Source organism: Malaya genurostris, chromosome 2 (genome assembly GCF_030247185.1).
Source record: "Malaya genurostris strain Urasoe2022 chromosome 2, Malgen_1.1, whole genome shotgun sequence".
Lineage (NCBI taxonomy): Eukaryota > Metazoa > Arthropoda > Insecta > Diptera > Culicidae > Malaya > Malaya genurostris.
In genome coordinates this window covers 74,626,715-74,645,190 of record NC_080571.1, presented here as the reverse complement: position 1 = coordinate 74,645,190, position 18,476 = coordinate 74,626,715, and the positions used below count along the sequence as shown (strand labels likewise).

The 18,476-nt window shown below is 38.5% G+C and overlaps 1 protein-coding gene across 4 annotated transcripts in view; it reads left to right on the top strand.

Annotated features, from left to right (window-relative positions):
• LOC131431882 (nucleoprotein TPR) overlaps window positions 1-18,476 on the top strand; it is a 408,135-nt gene that overhangs the window by 60,621 nt on the left and 329,038 nt on the right. For all 4 annotated transcript variants that reach the window (XR_009229752.1, XR_009229753.1, XR_009229751.1 and 1 more), the window contains exon 5: window positions 3,291-3,419. Coding sequence is in view for 1 of the 4 variants with exons in the window: in XM_058597827.1 (XP_058453810.1) it covers window positions 3,291-3,419 (129 nt within the window). In the remaining 3 variants the exon portion in view is untranslated. The remainder of the gene's footprint in view (window positions 1-3,290; window positions 3,420-18,476) is intronic.

The following is an 18,476-nucleotide window of genomic DNA, read 5'->3' as shown; positions in this document are numbered from 1 at the left end:
GCAGCATCACCGAAAGTTTCTGAGAGCATTCGATTCGCTTCAGCTGCATTTTTTTCGAATTGTAACAGAAAAGTAAAACTTCCCGCAAATGGCGAGAATTGGGCACATAAACTGACATTTTCGAGTGTGAATAATACGAAAACAAGAACAACTGTCACTGAAACGGCGATGACAATTCGTTAGGCACTGTACACACTCATTTGAAAGGCATTATCATCCATGTATTTTGAACAGCCTCAGCCGGTACAGCCACCTATCGGAAAACGGCGGAAGCAAAGTCGTACACCTGATAGTTTAAATAAATATAATTATGGAATTACTTTCAACTTGAAAATGCTGCCATCATCTGGTCTTTTTGGTACTTAGAAACAATTGTATGTTACAGTATAAGAAACCATGTTTCATGTTGCTACCAAGCTTTTCTTTGTCATACAGCGCTCAAAACTGCTGGAATAGGGGGAAAGTCGCTTACACAAAAATATCGATATTTCCGTTAACAATGAACGGATTTTCAACATATATGGCTTGTTGGATAGCTATTACCGTGCGGAATCTAAATCTGAAAACATATTCTGTTTTCAAGGTCAAGTATGACAGACAGTGTTGGCGATTGCCGAAAATTTGACAGAAACTGCTATATTGCTATATATATATATATTGTATACAACATTTTCAATACGGTAGAAGATGCTACAAGAACTCGAATCTCTCAATGCATGAACCGTGAGAGAATTTTGCTACATTTCTTCGCTCCACTTCATACTCTGAGTATTTCACCCCCTCAAAAAAATTACAGTCTGATAATGATCGTTGCTGTGTGGAATTTCCCAAGAGAGAATCGCAAGTTGACAATTATCGCAGAAAATCGAATCGATGATTCAACTTGATGATTCTCATACTAGATTGCAATATTTCAAAACACTTGTGTGGAGCATTCACAGACATCTTCATAGACACAACTTATACAAAGGTTATATGCACATAGTTAGAATAAGCGGCAATAGTAAAGTGATTCTATAGCAATTATCAACTGCCTGTATAGAATCGGATCGTGAAACGAGAATAAGCGACTGTTTGTTGCTTCAGAAAGGATCCCCACAGCAGCGTGCTATCCTTTGATTCTCAGAAATGTCATCGAGAGAAATGCGCTCTTGCACTGGTGTCAATTCTATGTTAAATGAGCCATGCCGGGTTTTTGTTGCTGCGATGATATCCGTCTCTCTTTGATGGCACTGATTCAATCGAGTGAAGAGTTACCAGTGAGCGTTCTTTGATACGATAAAAGCCATCCTTGGTGACAGATACAGATACAGAAAATTTTGACACAAAACTTCGTATAACTCAAAAAGTAAACATCCGATCTCAAAACCATTCAATAGCGTTCAGGGTGACGGGGAGACCTTTCATTTGTGACTATTTTGATCAAAAACGGTCCAGCCATCTCTGAGACCTCGACCTATTGGTAGACAGCATACATACAGACCCACACACACACACACACACACACACACACACACACACACACACACACACACACACGCGCGGACATTTGCTCAGTTCGTCGAGCAGAATCGGTTGGAAAGTTGGAGCGAATTCTATACCTATTTTTTATATCTATGAAAAGAGGTAAGAAACATACTTCGAATAATGCACGAGGCTACATTCTACCGGAAATGCGTAGGGCCGTTGTATGACAGTATAAATAGACGCTTTTGGAGGCATTCCTTTATGTGCATATGCCTATTGATCGTACCGGTTGTCACAAACGGAGTATGCTTTCTACATGAGCAAGTTGCTTGCTGAATCATGATTTTTTTTGGTAAACTTTAACATCTCCTACTTTTTAACATTTTCGGGGACATCAGTAGCTGTTAAAGGTCTGCTTTCGCATACCTCTCGTCATCCATAATGAGATAATGCGGTTTTGGGATCATCTGGGACACTTTTCGGCTTTCAATCAACAGTTAAATGTTCGAGAAACCGTAGATTGTGCAATGCTCAGTTTCCTACGGGGAAACGATGAGAGAGATCCGGATTTCAAGATGCCTACGACTTTGCAACGATTGCAAAACTACTACTGCACTTACATACATGTAAACATTTCATATTGAACTAATTTCACTCAAATTCTGACTGAAAATATCCAATGGGTAAAAAGCTATAGCCATTTGAACTTGATGCAATTTGAGCTCGCACACCCTTGAAAGATTTCCGTAGATCTATCATCACATCGCCACACCACTCAGCAGTTCAACATAGACCAACCGCACTTTTCATGTGAATATTTGGAGAACAAAATTGAATTAAAAAATAGCAGCGTTTTATATCGAAGAAGGCTTTTAACCCTTTCACGACCATAAGATGTGCAGGACGAAATATGTCAGTAGAAGACAATATCTTAGCTATTAGGGGTGTAAATTAAGAGAATATCACCAGAAAAACATAGTAGGGTGCATAAGTTTCCTACGATTTCATGGCAAATATTTTCCCCTATGATTCTTAGAAATTAATAAAAGAAGAGTTGGGTTTATTATATCGTAATTTGATTTATTTCTTTAATCTCTTTGGTTATCATAATAATTAATAATAATAAATAATAATGAATAGTTAGTTATGGCATTCTACGAAACGATTTCATGTACTTGTGGACGTTGCACATAACAAATTCATTATGTGTTCTATTTTCTATACTTCATTTTGCACAAACTTTTTTAGTGTAATAAAGATTGATATTTATTTTTATTTATTCGTTCAGAAACACATTTGTCTCATTGGAAATAAGTTTTCTTTCACATTCAGTAAAAAAGCATCGATTTAATAGTAATTGAAGAATCTATAACGATTTTTATAGAAGGGAAACATATTTCCCTTGAGCGTTAAGGGGTTAATCAAGTTTTTGACTCGAGCGATGTTCTTCAGGTATCATCGTTGTTTCACTTATCGTGTATATTTTATTATTTTTTCCTGTGTTTATTACAGTGCTGTATAAAAAAATCAACAAAAGCGAATGTGATTTTTAATCTATTACCTATATCTAGCAAAAAAACCTCCATGTTTTTCATGTGATACTCCAGCAGCACAACCAGTTCGTTTCGATTGAATTGTATGGCTTGCTTTCTTCCAACGATCGACCGTTTAGCACCTGTCATCAAATTGTCAAACGGGTTCCGATCCAGTAACCCACTGATGATGCGATCGCATCGAATATAGTGTGCAATTGAAACGGTATCAAATCGACGGCTTTTTGATAGTTTTGTTTTCTTTTTCTTTTTTTTATCTTTTCATCTTAGCTGGAGGAGCTAAAATCCAAAGACCGCAACATTGGCCATCTGCGGAAGGAGATTTTAGCGCTGCAGAAGGCAGGAGGTTCCAGGAAGGAGAAAAAGACTGCTAAAAATTCCGCTCAGCAATCGCAAGAGGTAAGTTGCCAAAGAGATAAACAGAAGTTTCGCACAAAATGATTTGCATGTTGTTGACCAAATAAAAGCGCCGTTTGTTTACCGAACGGTTCTCGGCTGCAAATTGCCGTAGAAGCGTTACTTGGCTTCTGCAAGTGCCGCGACCAGCAGCAGTAACAGCATTCGAATCACGATTCGGTTCTAGTGGCAACGTACAAATTGTTATTTGTTCTGGAGTAGCTCGATCGTGAAACGGTATCTGCCCGTGCCGGACTCGATTGACGAAGTTTTTGCACGCGCGCGTTCGGGGAGGAAGAAAGCGTGTTGATTCTTTCTCTGTGGTTGCGGAAAAAATCGAAACATTGCGATTTTGACGCATTGCATTTTATGTCGATAGTGTCGTTGATCGATCACGAAAATCCGATAATCGACCAACAAATTATATCACCCTTCGAGAGAGTGGATTTCGCTTCACTTAATATTCTTCCTCGTTTCTCGACGGCTCCAATACATTTGTGCATATTGTTGAAGTGATTTTATTGGTACATTGAACCTATGGCGAGTGAAATTTCTCTGACTGATGCAGCAATGGAAAATTAAAAGGTTCAATCACGTTGAACCGAGGGCACGTGGTTTGAGGTTTTGATCGTTTAAAATGACATCCGTTTCACCGGTAAATCGTGGGAGATTTCGCACCAGGGTTGTTGCCACCATAAATGGATTGAATATCCGTGAAGGTGGTCAAATTAAATTCAGTTCAAACCCCGCCACTCCGACTGAGAAATGCTATCCGCAAAGAGGGTACTTAATTAATGAGTATCGGGTGATCCCCTGGAACCGCTTGGCCTCGGGATCTAGTGTTACGATCGATGTGATTTATTTTGATTGACAGAATGTAACTTTAGATTATTGTACCGACAATTGAATAGAAACTCTCTTCCACAGCTTTGATAGCCTACGAGCCATATTTGAAAAGTGAGAGCAGTTTTTGTCATGAAAAATTTAATCATATGAAATAGGTTTGGCTAGCACATTTCATTTCCATAAATCTAATTTTTCCTAAATCTCCGACCACTTTCAACTATTTTGTGTACCGGTTTCTTCATTCTGCACAGCAAATCTGATGAAATTTATTGGTGACGAAAGTCTACATATGACTGAATTCACATGAACGTAATTCATAAAATGACTGAATTTTACAAGAATGATTCAAGTATGTGTTAAACATACCCAGCATTTCAAACAGGCGTGTAAATTTACACGCGTTTCAGCACTTAATAATATGGCTAAATATCAAAATGCAAAGTATTGGTATTACATTCCTTTTTTGGAATTTATCCTTTCTGTTTCAACAGACTTCGCGGCCGATTCTAAGTGTACAGATTCATTGCATGGCTAGTACTATGGATCCTACTGACACTAAGAATCCAATGATACATTATTTTTATTTTACTTAACCGGCTGAGATACGACTGTCTGAAGTTGCTGTGGGGTACAAATATACCCCACGAGAGCATATACGTTTGTGTGTTGTTGCGATCGAAAAATATGGAAGTTTGATTATAACTTTTTTTGTTCTAATCATAGTAAACGAGAAAAATGTAAAGGATACTACTAGCTATAACATTGCTGAACAATAGCATTGTTTATCTTGTATGTAGAAGTAGCTATTTTTGTTTTGTAGAAATTTTTGTTCTCCTTCTCCAGCAGGCATAAAACCTTCTCATCTTTTGTATCAACAGATAACATTTGTCCAAATGATACATAACGAAATCTTAAATTACCCTTCTTTAAACTACAAAGCTAACTAACAACTATTGATATCATCTAATTATCTTAATAAAACTAACGGGAAAAGATTCGGAGCCATAGTTAGTTCTAGCACGAGGAATTCTGAGAAAGGGATTGAACCGCAAATTACGCCACTGAATGTTAAAACTTAGATGTTGTAGGAGATCTTCACAATTATTTCGAGATTCGATAAGGTCCGCGACGAAAACAGCTTTCAGTGTATCACGGCGGACAGATAGCAAATCTAGGTGTATGAGCCTACTTCGATTTTCGTAGCCCGGAAGATTCAATGGATCTCTCCAGGGCAGGCGACGCAAAGCAAAACGAATGAACTTGCGCTGGACAGTTTCAATACGCAGCTTATCAGTTTGATAATATGGTGACCAAACAACAACAGCACACTCCAGAGTAGAGCGAACTAGAGCGCAGTATAACGATTTCAGGCAGTATATGTTATTCAAATTTTTTGAGATGCGAAAGATGAAACCTAGCAACTTGAATGCCTTAGAGAGGGTATATTCTATGTGATCTTTTGCGAAATAGTGTAATAATACGTGATCGTGGTTCGTTTACGAGAGAAGGAGATAACGAAGCATTTGGAGGCGTTCAGGACCATTCTGTTGACGTTGCACCAGTTGGAAAATACATCCAGCTGTGACTGCAAGAAATTTGAGTCTTTCAGATCTTTGATGAGATGAAACAGCTTGAAATCGTCGGCGAATGATACCTTCATACATTGCAGTGCGAAATTCAGATCATTTAGATATAGCAGAAATATGAATGGTCCTAGATGGCTTCCCTGAGGAACGCCAGAGCTCACGATGAATGATGGAGTAACGCAGTCGCCAATTTTCACGGTCATACTACGACCAGTCAGATATGATTCAATCCAATTGAGAAAGGGGTCGCTAAATTCAAGCCAGTCGAGTTTTGCAATTGCAATTTAATGGTTAATCTTGTCAAATGCAGCAGTGAAATCTGTATAGATGGCATCAACTTGATGATGCGCATACATAGATCGAATGATATATGATGTATATAGAACAAGATTTGTAGATGTAGATCGTTTAGGCATGAAACCGTGTTGAGTATCAGATATGTAACTGGAGCTGTTGTGATTTTTTCAAGTCTAGGATTATTATTTCAAATAGTTTTAAAACTGAACATAATACGACAATTCCTCGATAGTTTGAAATAAGGGATTTATCGTCTTTCTTATAAACGGGAAAAACGTAAAAGTTTTTCCAAGATTCGGGGAAAACTCCAAGCTGGAGAGATAGGTTGAACAGTTTTGTCAAAGGTACATGATGGAATACCTTCAGGGCCGGAACTTAATGATGATTTCAGTTTCAAAAATGCATTGTTAACGACAGTAGTCGTAATCGTAGGATGAGGGCCAAACGATGAACGGAGTGGAACATTGCTGGTGGCCAAGAGAATATCCTGCGTGTAGACAAAGTTTCCTTGGAGAAAACACTGCTAAAGTAGCTGCGGAATAGGTTACAAACACCAGAAGTGGTCGAAGCATCCAATTCACCAAAAAACATATGAGTTGATAATCCCGATTCATTCCTCTGATCGTTGATATAGTTCCAAAAACGTTTGGGATTATCTTTAATATTGTTCTGGAAGTTGCGTTGGTGGTTATAGTAGAGCGCTTTAATCAGTCGTTGATAACGGTTATTAATAAACACATAATGTGATCTTTGTTGAAGAGAAGGAAGCTTTGTGAGTTTCTTTAAGGTAGACCTTTTTTCACGTTTATATAGTTTTAGAAGTGAGTTTGACCAGGGAGGATAAATTTGTTGACGACACGTTTTTCATGGATAGAAGAGACAAAACACATTCGTCATACTGGAATATGATTTATATAGAGATGTTTGTGTCGTTCTCTGCTTTATTGCATTTGTGTGAGTTATAGGGCTAGGGGTAATGACGTTTCATGTCTCTTCTCTAGAAGAAATGACCAGAAAACTGAGAAGTTCAGATGCTGAAACTTCGAATTCTAAACGATTTAAATAAGTGAACTGTTATGTTTTCCAATAAAATTATAAAAATTATGTTATTTGTAGTTTTTCTGTTATATACAATATGAATTAACGGGCTGCGCCATTAACCTCCTTACCACAAGTGTAAACATGTTACAATCTAACGATTTTGAAATGTAGTTGAACGGCTCTTGCTTTTCGAAAAATTTTCATATGAAATTTGTGTAATTTAACCTGACTGAGTGGAAACATATATTGGAAAAGCCAAACGGATGACAAACTTAACAGAAAATATGATTTTTCATTCCGTGTATACGCCCTACCATTTCACCATCCTAAGCCTTGTGATAGACACAGCTCCAAAACACGACAAGGCCAGCCAGTAGACACGCGATTATAAATACACGAACCAGCACTTAGTCTTAGTTTAAACTCCGAACCTGTATTCTGGAACTAAGCTTTAAACTTTAATTCTTATACTAAAATCTAAAACTGAAATTATTTTCAGAACTCTGTGTGTGTATGTGAGTATGTGACAAATAATGTCACTCAGTTTTCGCAGAGATGGCGGAACCAATTTTCACAAACTTGGATACAAATGAAAGCTCTAGCATCATACAAAATTCTTGAATTTCATTTGGATTCGAGTTCCGGTTTAGGAATTACAAGGAAATATGTGCTAATATATGAAAAAATGCGCAAAATTTCTTAACCGATTTTCGTAAACTAAGAAGCAAATGAAAGTTCTTGAAATGCCACTAAAAAGTCCCCGAAAAGTTGATCCACATCTGACTACTGGTTCCGGTATTACAGTGCGATAAGCGAAAATATTTAATTTCATGAGTATTTTTGCCTTTCTCATATCGAAAGGCTATACAATCACTGTAAAAAACAACTTTTGTACCGAGGCCGAATTTCATGTGCCATTCGACTCAGCTCGACGAACTTAGCAAACGTCTGCGTGTGTATGTATATGTAAATTACAGGGTGATATACACAAAACAATGAAAAAAAAAATGTCACGCACATTTCTCAGAGATGGCGTGACCGATTTTCACAAGCTTATATTCCAACGATAGGTTTTATGGTCCAATAGATCGCTATTGAATTTAATGTTTATCCGGCTTCCGATTCCGGAATTACATGGCAAAATATGCAAATATATGAGAAAATGCACACTCAATTTTCTCGGAAATTTCTCAACCGATTTTCACAAAGTAAGATGCAAATGGAAGATCTTGAAATTATTCAAAAAGTAACCTGAAGGTTGATTCAGATCCGACTTCCGGTTCCGGTATAACAGTGCGATTAGCAAAAATTTTCAATTTTATGAGTATTTTTTCACAAGCAATGGCGAAACGAGGTGCATATTTTTATAAAACTTATGGTAAATTCATCTAGTTGGCAGACCTTGTTAGTTAGTAAATATATAAATCAAAGTTGATTTACTACCAGTCCCCAAATTCTGCTTCCGAAAGTACCGGTAATAGTTAAGAAAAGCTCCAAAAAATGGAACTCACTTCGATATTTCAGTAACAATTAAACCGATTTTCACCAATCATGATTCAAATTAAAGCTCTTATTGTCTTAAAAGATACGGTGCAATTTTATCTAGATCTGATTTTCGGTTCCAAAATTATAGGGTAATTAGTATCAAAACTTTCAAACTGTCATACAAAATGATGCAAAATCGGTGCGCATCGGTACGTGCTGGTAAGAAAGAAGAAGAAAATGCACACTCCTAGCACACAGCGTGCTTTGTTCAATTTTGTATAGCGTGCAGGGTTGACACATCTTTATTAACTTAACATAACTGTTCACAAATGGAAAAGTGATGGTAGTTTATACCGAAAAAAGTTTTGATTTTATTCAAGTTTAAAAAAAAATCTTGATAGAATCTGCCAGTGATGTTATTGAAAATATAAGTAGTATGAGATAGGCATCATTACACCACTAGGTGGATTGAAAATGGTTTTTATTGTGATGTTTATATGTGTAAAATTCCGTTGCGATCTGTCAAATGATTATCGAAAAGTCTTCCAAGCACGAAGTGCTACCTTAATCTGGGCGCAACTGCAAGGAAGGTGAGGGATTACTTCAAGCGCAATTCGAACCTTTCAACTTGAGACGTGTGCAAGAAGGTCAATTTTATCGTCTGTCGTCGTCCAGTAGACAATAAATCGATCGGACTGAACTTCATGCCATCAAGGTATGGAAGGAATTGTTGGGGCCAACCGAAAAGCATCGTAATGGAAGACGAGATTAAAGCGGATGGCTGGAGATTTTCGTTGGCAAATCCCGCCTTGATGTTCCGGAGAAGTTCCGGAAGACGAAGATCGTAAAACTTGCAAAGAAATATTCAGTGTGGCAGGCGATCTGTGGGTTCTGCTAGCTTTGATTTGGATCTGATTCCCGATTCCTGAGTTACGAGTTGATCAATGCAATAGAATATGATTGTCTTTGAGGCGCGCAAAACAGAAGAAAAACTTGGAATAAATAATGTCAGAGACATAGCCGCAAGATTGATGTAGTACTACATTCAAGATGTGTATAGATATTAACTGATTCGATATCGTTTGACCATTTAAGAGTTCTTAGTCCTGAAAAAGACCATTCGATTTCGGAATATTACGTTTGTATTCTAGGAATTGGAGCGGTAGCTTAAAACAGTTTTCTAAATAAGTTGTTTACGTTAATTTTGGGGTCCTTAAAAGAACCGTTAGTGGCTTTGGTATCTTGGAAATTACTATTTGGTTACTGTTTATTACGTTTGTATTCCAGGCAGTAGGGCGCCATTTCAAGTCATTTGTAAGTTTGAGCCTCGACCTAGAAGAAATCATTACATAAAAATAAGTGTAACACAAGTCATCGCACATATATTCAAACATCTCATACATCTTAATATTTCAGGGAAAGAAACTATCAAAATACTGTACGGGACTTATTTCTGGCATTCAGAATTTGTTATTTAATTACTAGCTTTATCTATACTCGCTTGGTACTAATTTTGTTTTAATTAGCACAAAGCTAATCAAATTATTCTAGATTCGCACTTAGCTGATAATATTTACCTTCGATTTGCAAAGAAGTAATCTTAATAGTTCTTTAGATAACATTTAGAGTCATTAGAAGGGCTGATTTTGGTTTGTATAACGTTCCCCAACGTTGTTTTTTTCTACAATGGAAACGAACAGCAGCAGGATGACGTAATCGCTCAAACTACAGTGCCGGTTGATTCCAAATTGAATCAATATTCATTAAGAGCTTCCTTTTTTACGTTTTCCTTCGTAGCTTTTTCATAAATGGGCGGTCCGAATGGCTGCAAAAATAGTAACATATCGAATTTTGATATCTTTTATTACATTTCGGATTTGCATATTTCATTGAAAGAAATTACAAAAATGCTGTATGGCCTCATTTCTGGCATTCACAGGGCCTAAATTGTGGAATTTTCTACAATTATAAACACTGTAACACTGTTCGGAATAATTTTCTCAAGCGCGATGCGGTCAAATACTAGCTTTATTTATGCACGCTTGGTACTAATGTTATTTTAATTAGCACAAAGCTAATCAAGTTATTCTAGATTTGCACTAAGCCGATGATTTTAACCTTCGATTTGCAAAGAAGTAATCTTAATAGTTCTTTATATAACATTAGATAACATTTAGTTATTAGAAGGGCTGTATAACGTTTCACATCGTTGTTTGTTTCTACAATGCAAACGACCAGCAGCAGGATGACGCAATCGCTCAAACTACTTACAGTGCCGGTTGATTCCAAACTGAATCAATTTTGAGTAAGAGCTTTCTTTTTACGTTTTCCTTCGTAGCTTTTTCATGATTGGGCCACTTGAACCGACTGCAAAAATAGTACCATATAGAATGTTGATGTCGATTATTACCTTTCGGATTTGCATATTTATTATTGACTACCAAAATGCTGTATGGGACTCATTTCTGGCATTCAGAAGGCGTAAATTGTGGAATTTTCTACAATAATAAACAGTGTTCGGAACAATTTTCTCAAACGCGATGCACCCAATGGTGCAAATTTTTCTAGATTTGCACTAAACTGATGATTTTCACCTTCGATTTGCGAAGAAGTAATCTGAAAAGTTCTTTAGATAACATTTAGAGCCATTAGAATGGCTGATTTTGTATAATTTTCCCCATCGTTGTCCACTTTTCGTTTGATTTTTCTCCAATGCTAACGACCAGCAGCTGGATGATGAAATCGTTCTTGTTTGAAACGAAACTCACACTGCGAACGTCCAATAGCAGATATGTTCACAGAATAACTAGTTGTTATTTTTCTGCGTTTAGGCTTGAGGAACGGAGCCCTTATATTCGCCATTGGCTGAAGCACCAGTTGAATAATGCCGGATGTAGTTCCACTGTTTTTTTTATTTAAAAGATATTTTTATTCAGGACTATTTGCGTACAAGCTTTACGTGGCCGATTGAGCCGATCTTTTAAATAATTGTTTTTTTTTAGTTGGATCTCGTTGTCACCCTTTTTTTAGGGGGAGAGGAGCTTCCATTCCCCTCCTGCGAGGATTGAGGGGCACTTAGTTCGTGGTTCGTCTCGTCATCCATTGCCGCATCGGTGGTATTGTTGTTGATTTCGTTGCTATTTGCTGGAGATGCGCTTTGTTGTACATTGTCTGCAGTTGCTAATTGGTTAGATGGTAAGCTGTTTACTGCAGCTGGTGTACTTTGTTATATAGGGGATACGTTGGATGGTTTCGTTGAAGAGGATGCTTCACTGTTGTTGGTGACTGTCACAGGTGTACTGGGGTTGCTTAGGGTTGGTGTGAAGGAAGCACCGTTGTCCTTTGGTGTGGTCGTCTCCTTGTCCAGTTTATCACATGGCTTACCGTAGTGAACAGCTTTTTGGCAATATTGACATGTGGCCATCTGATTGTCATAGTTAACAAGTGATTTGCACGGAATTCTTGTATCTTGACCGAAAATCACATAAGAAGGTATAGGCCTCTTCAAGTGTATGCGTAATAAACGTACACCATTTAGAATACCGGGGAAAAAATTCTTACACTTTTCTTTTTCGATAGAGAGAATCTCTCCGTATTGGGGCATAGTTTTGCGAATATAATGATCGATGACACTTGAGGGAAGATCATAGACATGCACTTCTATAGCACTATCTTCCATATATACTGGAATGTTGTACTTAATGTTTTCGTGCTCCACATAGTGCACTCTTTATAAAACTGGATGTAAAAAACATTATTTGTCTTATTGCATTGAAGTAAATGCACACGTTTAATGTCAAGACGCATTTGCTCCTTAAGCAAACCTTCAAGTTCTCGTATCGAAGGTCGAATTTTGCACTGCCTGAAATCAACAACAATTGTATTCTTTCGTGTCGGCGGTAGCTTTTGTTCGTTTGGTTCACTCATTTTCGAGGTCGTTCTATTGTTCACTACACAATACTGTACTTGTTTTTTTCTGTCCCGAACGTAAGCGGCTTTGTTTTATCGACTGACTTGGATGAGATGTAAACGCGAACTGTTCCACTGTCTTGACGTAGATGACATGAATTATCATAGACCGAAGCTAGCAAACGTGCAACAGGTTCTATTTATAGATTTGGTTGATTTTTATGTTTCGTGTTTGGATCTATTTTTTCACCATTTAAACGTGTTATTAAAAACAATCTTACACCTACTTCCATTCGTTTCGTGAAAGAATTAAAGAAAATACTCAAACAGACAAAAAGTTATTGGGAAATCAAATCTGGAGTAATTTTGTTACACTTTCGTGTTGTGAAATTTTGAAAGCATGAACGATGAAGATCTGCGAATTAGAGGAATTTATCAGTAATTTGCTCCTTTTTCAAAGTCACTTGTGAGAAAATACTTTAGTAAATAAATATTTCCACTTATCTCGCTGTAATTCCGAAACCGGAAGTTGGATCAGAGCCATATTCAATAGCAGCTTTTGGGATCACAATACCTTTCATTTGAATTTAACTTTGTGAAAATCGGTTCATCTTTCTCCGAGAAAATGGAGACATATTTGAATCACATAAGTTTCGGTGAATTTAATGGGTTCATATATTATTGACCCGATTGGTTTTCTATCACTCCAACACGTTCCGAGCCTAGTGGCGGGACGCTGAATCAAACCAAAGAAGAGGTGATCCTTTCTTGCTTCCTTGTGAATGGGAGCTCTTTCGTGTATATCGCGTTCTTGACTGTTCCAAAAGCGGCGAATGAAGTGCAATGAATATAACCACACAGAAAAAAATAATGAATTTTACAGGTGACATAATTCTACATACCATTTTCAGTTAGTACCAACCTTCAAAAGATACGTGTATAAATTTGACAGCTGTCTGATTATTAGTTTGTGAGATATTGCATTTTGAGTGAAGCTACTTTTGTTATTGTGAAAAAAATGGAAAAAAAGGAATTTCGTGTGTTGATGAAACACTACTTTTTGATGAAAAAAAGTGCCGCCGATACCAAAAAATGGCTTGATGAGTGTTATCCAGACTCTGTACCGGGCGAAGCAACAATTCGTAAGTGGTTTGCAATATTTCGTACTGGTCATATGAGCACCGAAGACGATGAACGCAGTGGACGTCCAAAAGAGGCTGTTACCGAAGAAAACGAGAAAAAAATCCACAAAATGATTTTCAATGACCGTAGAGTGAAGTTGATCGAGATAGCTGACACCCTAAAGATATCAAAGGAACGTGTGGGACATATTATTCACGAATATTTGGATATGAGAAAGCTTTGTGCAAAATGGGTGCCGCGTGAGCTCACAATCGATCAAAAACAACAACGAATTGATGATTCTGAGCAGTGTTTGGAGCTGTTATATCGAAATAAAACCGATTTTTTTCGTCGATATATAACGATGGACGAAACATGGCTCCATCACTTCACTCCGGAGTCCAATCGACAGTCAGCTGAGTGGACTGCACGCGATGAACCGAACCCAAAGCGTGGAAAGACTCAACAATCGGCCGGTAAGGTTATGGCGTCTGTATTTTGGGATTCGCATGGTATAATTTTCATCGACTACCTTGAAAAGGGAAAAACCATCAACAGTGACTATTATATAGCGTTATTAGAGCGTTTGAAGGACGAAATTTCAAAAAAACGGCCTCATTTGAAAAAGAAAAAAGTTTTGTTTCATCAAGACACTGCACCGTGTTACAAGTCGATGAAAACCATGCTGAAATTGAACGAATTGGGCTTCGAATTGCTCCCTCATCCACCGTATTCTCCAGATTTGGCCCCCAGTGACTTTTTCCTGTTCTCAGACCTTAAGAGAATGCTCGCTGGTAAAAAATTTAGAAGCAATGAAGAGGTAATCGCTGAAACTGAGGCCTATTTTGAGGCAAAGGACAAATCGTACTACAAAAATGGTATCGAAAAGTTGGAAGATCGCTATAATCGCTGTATTGCCTCTGATGGCAATTATGTTGAATAATAAAAACGAATTTTGGCAAAAAAATGTGTGTTTCTAATAAACGATACGAACTTTTCAGCCGAACTGTTATCGCTGTATGGGTTTGAATGTATCAATTATTCAACGAACACATATGTGCTTCAGTTGTTCAGTCGATCAACCGATGTGTTTGTGATCTGATATTTCTCGGTTCAAGTCGCGCTGTTGCTATCGATCTTTTGTTATTCGCATTCAAGCCATGTAATTTTCAAACCACACGATCTTACATATTCTTGAATACAAATTTGTGTGAAATACGGCGCTCCATTGATTTGCATCTTATAATATGTAAAATTACAATATTTTTTCGAACTGTGCACCTGCCTGATCAGGAACTTCGTTGCCTATTTCGATAAGTCCATCACTCTAACGTTCTCCAGAACGTCGAACTACGAATTGGCAATGAAGTAACATATTAGTTAATTTGAATACATTCTCAAAGAATTTGGTTACTTCCATTTCTATTGAAATGAACAGAGAACAAACATTTATTGACTCTTTCTTAGTGAGAAAAACTTTTTACTTTTGCACCATTTGCGAGCGTATCGGCCATCTCTAATCACATCCTTTATCACAAGAGACACTGTTTTAATAGAAATTTTGATTAAAAGTGGCAATATTTTTTCACGAAAAATTTATTGTTTTGACGACATGACTGGAACTACTGTAAACTTAACGTTAGATTCAGACGGTTCAAAAGTTGTTGAATATTTTCGGTGTACCATTTTTATCGAGTATCGTTTCGAAAATAAAATAAACCAGGTTGCTGCTCCCATTCTCCTAACACAAATCACGCAGAAAATTTTCCTAACCAGACACTATGAAATATCACTTTCTAAATCAAAACAATTATTCGATTACTGTGTTAACGCATGCGGCCGTAGTTCTTGGTGCCTACCACCGCCCTTCTTATAACGAATTGAGCACAAACTAATTGGCAATGCTAATTATTTATGCAAATCAGTTTCAGATACGAACGATACTTCTTTCACTTGTGGCTCAATTCGTTGCATATCTCCCACACGTGAGGTAACCGTGGTCTCGGATGTTTGCTTTTCACTAGTCAGCGCCCACCACCGCCGTCACTCACTGGTGTTCGTGTTTGTGTCGATGCCTATTAGATATAAAAAAAAATCGTTTTCTGATGGGAAAATAATTAAACGGCATTTACTGGAAAACACTGGACACTTTCTATCGGGCGGGGGCTACTCTGTCTGTTGGCACCCGTAGGCACACTCTAATGAAAGGTGACTTACATGCATCGGAGTTATTGGTGCTGGCTGCGGATGTTCAACATTGCTTCAACATCCCCTCCCCATCCAGTCTTCGGGTAGAGCTATGGTACCGTCAGGGGAATTTTACAGCACACCTCGATTCGGAAGTGACTAAACAGTGAAACCGTAATTAGGGGCAATTTAATTTCCCACATTGCACCATCGAACCGATCGACTGACCGGGTTGCGATTAGATCAGAGACGATTAAAACTTGCTAACTAAGCTGCTACCGATGGTTGGCGCTTACAGATGTATTTATATGTATTGCGTCTACGAGTTATAAATTCGATTATGATCAGGAAAAAGAAACAACCAAAATCAGGATGTTAAGAAATGAATGACTTTTCAAACTGTCATATGAAATCGATCGGATATTAATCGAATTCATAATTGCAATTAATTTGGTTATGCAATGTACGATCTAGGTTTAACTGAAACCGATGTACAAATTGATTCCCATTTACAGTGTGTTCGCTGGTTAGATCACCGATGGTAGTTGGTAAAAATCGACACCTGATCCAGATTAGGTCTGGATCACTGTGCCATGTAATATCAAAGCCGTACCTTTCTATTATCTTCCGACCAAGGAGAGTTGGATGTATGAGACAGAACAGTGGGAAGAGTCTGGTATTGAGATAACCTCGAGCACTCGAGCGAAAAAAAAGCTAGCTTCGTTGAATAATTTGAAAGATAACACCTTTCTGTATCGCTTCAATACAAACGCATATGCGGAAGATTCTTCAACGGGCGTCGGTTGTTGATATGAAGTGGAGGTGTGCCCCGTAGTAACTACGCGTCGCGTCTCAGGCCCAAGAAGGTAATCAATTCTCATCATTGTTTTGCCTGACTCTAGAGCTAACGAACATAATTAGCAGCATTACCAAAGCTCTCGATATGATTAATCTTGTAACATGCAATTGGCGTTAGATTACGGCACTTGGCTGCTCGCTGCTGTCAGACTAGATTTGGTGGTTCGAGTACATAATGGGGTATCGTGGCGTAAAACGACTCGTTGTTACTTCGGGATGCTGAGGAAATAGGATTTATGCGATATGATGGGGTATTATGGAATTTATTTTAACACACCACTCAATAAGTCATGTGACCGACACACAGATGGCGCTACCATTGCCAAATCCATATGGCGTTTTTGAAGCACCAACTTTCGAAACACTATGTTTGAAATTTCAAGACATTTTGAATACTTACGACAGCTGTTTAAGAGAAGCTACTTTTTGGCTTTCTCATATACAAAGGCTATGCAATTACTATGAAAACCGACTTTTGAACCGAGGCCCGGAGGATCGACCATTCGACTCAGTTCGTCGACGTCGACTTGGAGATGGCTGGACCGATTTTCATAAACCTAGATTCAAATGAAACGTCTTATGGTCCCGCAGGTTTCTCCTGAATTTTACCCAGATTGAATACCCGGTTCAAGAGTAACGGGGTAAAATGTTTGAAATAAGCGCAATCGATTTTCTTAGAAACCGCTCAACCGATTCAAGTTCAATTGAAGGCCTTATAATTCCATAGCTTGCCATTGAATTTCATCTGGATCCGACTTCCGGCTCCGGATCTCCTGGGTAAAATGTGCAAAATGAACTAAAAAGGTGGGGAGCGGGTCATTTCGCCGAAAGATTTTTCACCCAAGCTCGTTTCGCCGAATTCCATTTATCCAAAAGTCATTTGGTCGAATAGGTCATTTCGCCGAAAGTCGTTTCGCCGAAAAGGTCATTCCGCCGAAAGAGTTATTTCGTCGACAAGCTAATTTCGTTTACATCTCACAATGAATTAGCAAACTGCAAATTCTGGTTATTCATTAAAAATATCTATTGGTATGTGGTTGGTAAAGGCTGGGTAACGCGCAACACAGACCCCATTGAGGTCATCAGCCTCTTCCCAGTAACTCCTATCTCTACCTCCCCGCGGAACCAACTGGGCTGTGAGCAACCTTAGGGAAGATCGGATAACCAACCCCGGTGGGAACTTTGGTCGTAGGCTGACAGGGAAGGGGGAGTTTACTTCTGCAAGTCTGAGCGTCTGTTCTGCAGGTTAGGAGCGGCTAACAACAGCGTCTGTTCCCCATGTTAGGGGCGGCTGATCGACGTCCGAGTGCCAGTAAAGGAGTCTAAGCTTAACTGTGCACTATGGTCCTCCAGAAATTTAGGGGGTTGGAGTCCGGCCCTGCGAGCCAGTCGTAAAAAACTATTGCAACGGAAAATCAGCAAGAGAGTAATACGAATCGAGACCAATGGCAACGACCCCTGCGACGAACAAGGACTTGCGATTGGAAGCTCGGTACGTGGAACTGCCGATCTCTCAACTTCATCGGGAGCACCCGCATACTCGCCGATCTACTGAAGGACCGCGGGTTCGGCATCGTAGCGCTGCAGGAGGTGTGCTGGACAGGATCTATTGTGCGAACGTTTAGAGGTGATCGTACCATCTACCAGAGCTGCGGCAATACACGCGAGCTGGGAACAGCTTTCATCGAGATGGGTGATATGCAGAGGCGCGTGATCGGTTGGTGGCCGA